The 913-nt window shown below is 42.4% G+C and overlaps 1 protein-coding gene across 1 annotated transcript; it reads left to right on the top strand.

The window, feature by feature from the left end:
• Nucleotides 1-2: 2 nt before the first annotated feature.
• Nucleotides 3-701, top strand: TM35_000501000 (uncharacterized protein; the record flags this gene model as incomplete). The annotated part of the gene is made up of 1 exon (XM_029030547.1): nt 3-701. A coding segment is annotated over one exon (699 nt), but the record flags the coding sequence as incomplete, so codon positions are not given.
• Between the last annotated feature and the right edge of the window lie 212 nt (nt 702-913).

The raw sequence follows: 913 nt of genomic DNA, 5'->3' as shown, positions 1-913 counted from the left end.
GTGACACATTAGAAGTTCAAACTCCTTTGAACGCGAGTAAACCGGGAACTGTCCTATCTTCTCCTCCTCCTCCTGTACAAGATCACAGTGGCGATGAAACGGATGTGGTGTCTGAAGAAGCAAAGAATACGCAGAAGCAGCCAGTATCCAGTAGGTCAGGTGAGAGGAGAACTGAGGGACAACAAGAACAGATAAAGGAAACCACACACGGTCCTCAACAAGAGAACCACAATACAGAACCAAATGTCGCAGGTACAACAAGTACTGACTCCCATGTTACTGCTGACTCAAACCCACATCCTACTAGAGATGCATCACCTAGTGAAATAACTCAATCTGGTTTATCTACTGATTATTCAAAGACATTAAATACCACGAGGACAGAACCCAACAGTACCACTGATAATGTGACAACGGCAGAGAATGAATCAACAAATGGTGTCGCTACTATTGGTGCATCAGCAGAAGGGAACACCACAGCAAACAAGACCCCTGTCACTCTCAATACCACCAGTAATGAGGACTCAGCCTCAACTACCACCAACACCAATACAATTCCTACTATCCCTGGAATCAGCAATAACACCATAATGCCAAATTTGAAGGGTGATGCAGATAGCAGCAGCAGTATCAGCAGATCTGTGTGGGTGCGTGTACCACTACTGATTGTGGTTACACTGGCCTGTATTCTTGTGTGCTGATTGTGCTAATGGTGATGGTGTGGCTCAGGTCATCCTTTGTTTTCTTTTTTTCTCTTGCATACATCACAACAGTCTAACTAATCATTCACCTGTTGGGATTTTTTTTTCTTTTTTGTTTCTTAATGTTAATGTGTTTTGTGTGTGTTTGCTCTCTTTGTGTTTATCCTATAATTATAATTATTGCTACTACTCCATTGTGTGTGTGTATGTTC

Source organism: Trypanosoma theileri (genome assembly GCF_002087225.1).
Source record: "Trypanosoma theileri isolate Edinburgh chromosome Unknown TM35_Tth_50_V1, whole genome shotgun sequence".
Lineage (NCBI taxonomy): Eukaryota > Euglenozoa > Kinetoplastea > Trypanosomatida > Trypanosomatidae > Trypanosoma > Trypanosoma theileri.
The sequence above is the reverse complement of the archived record's forward strand: the minus strand, read 5'-3'. Positions and strand labels throughout refer to the sequence as shown.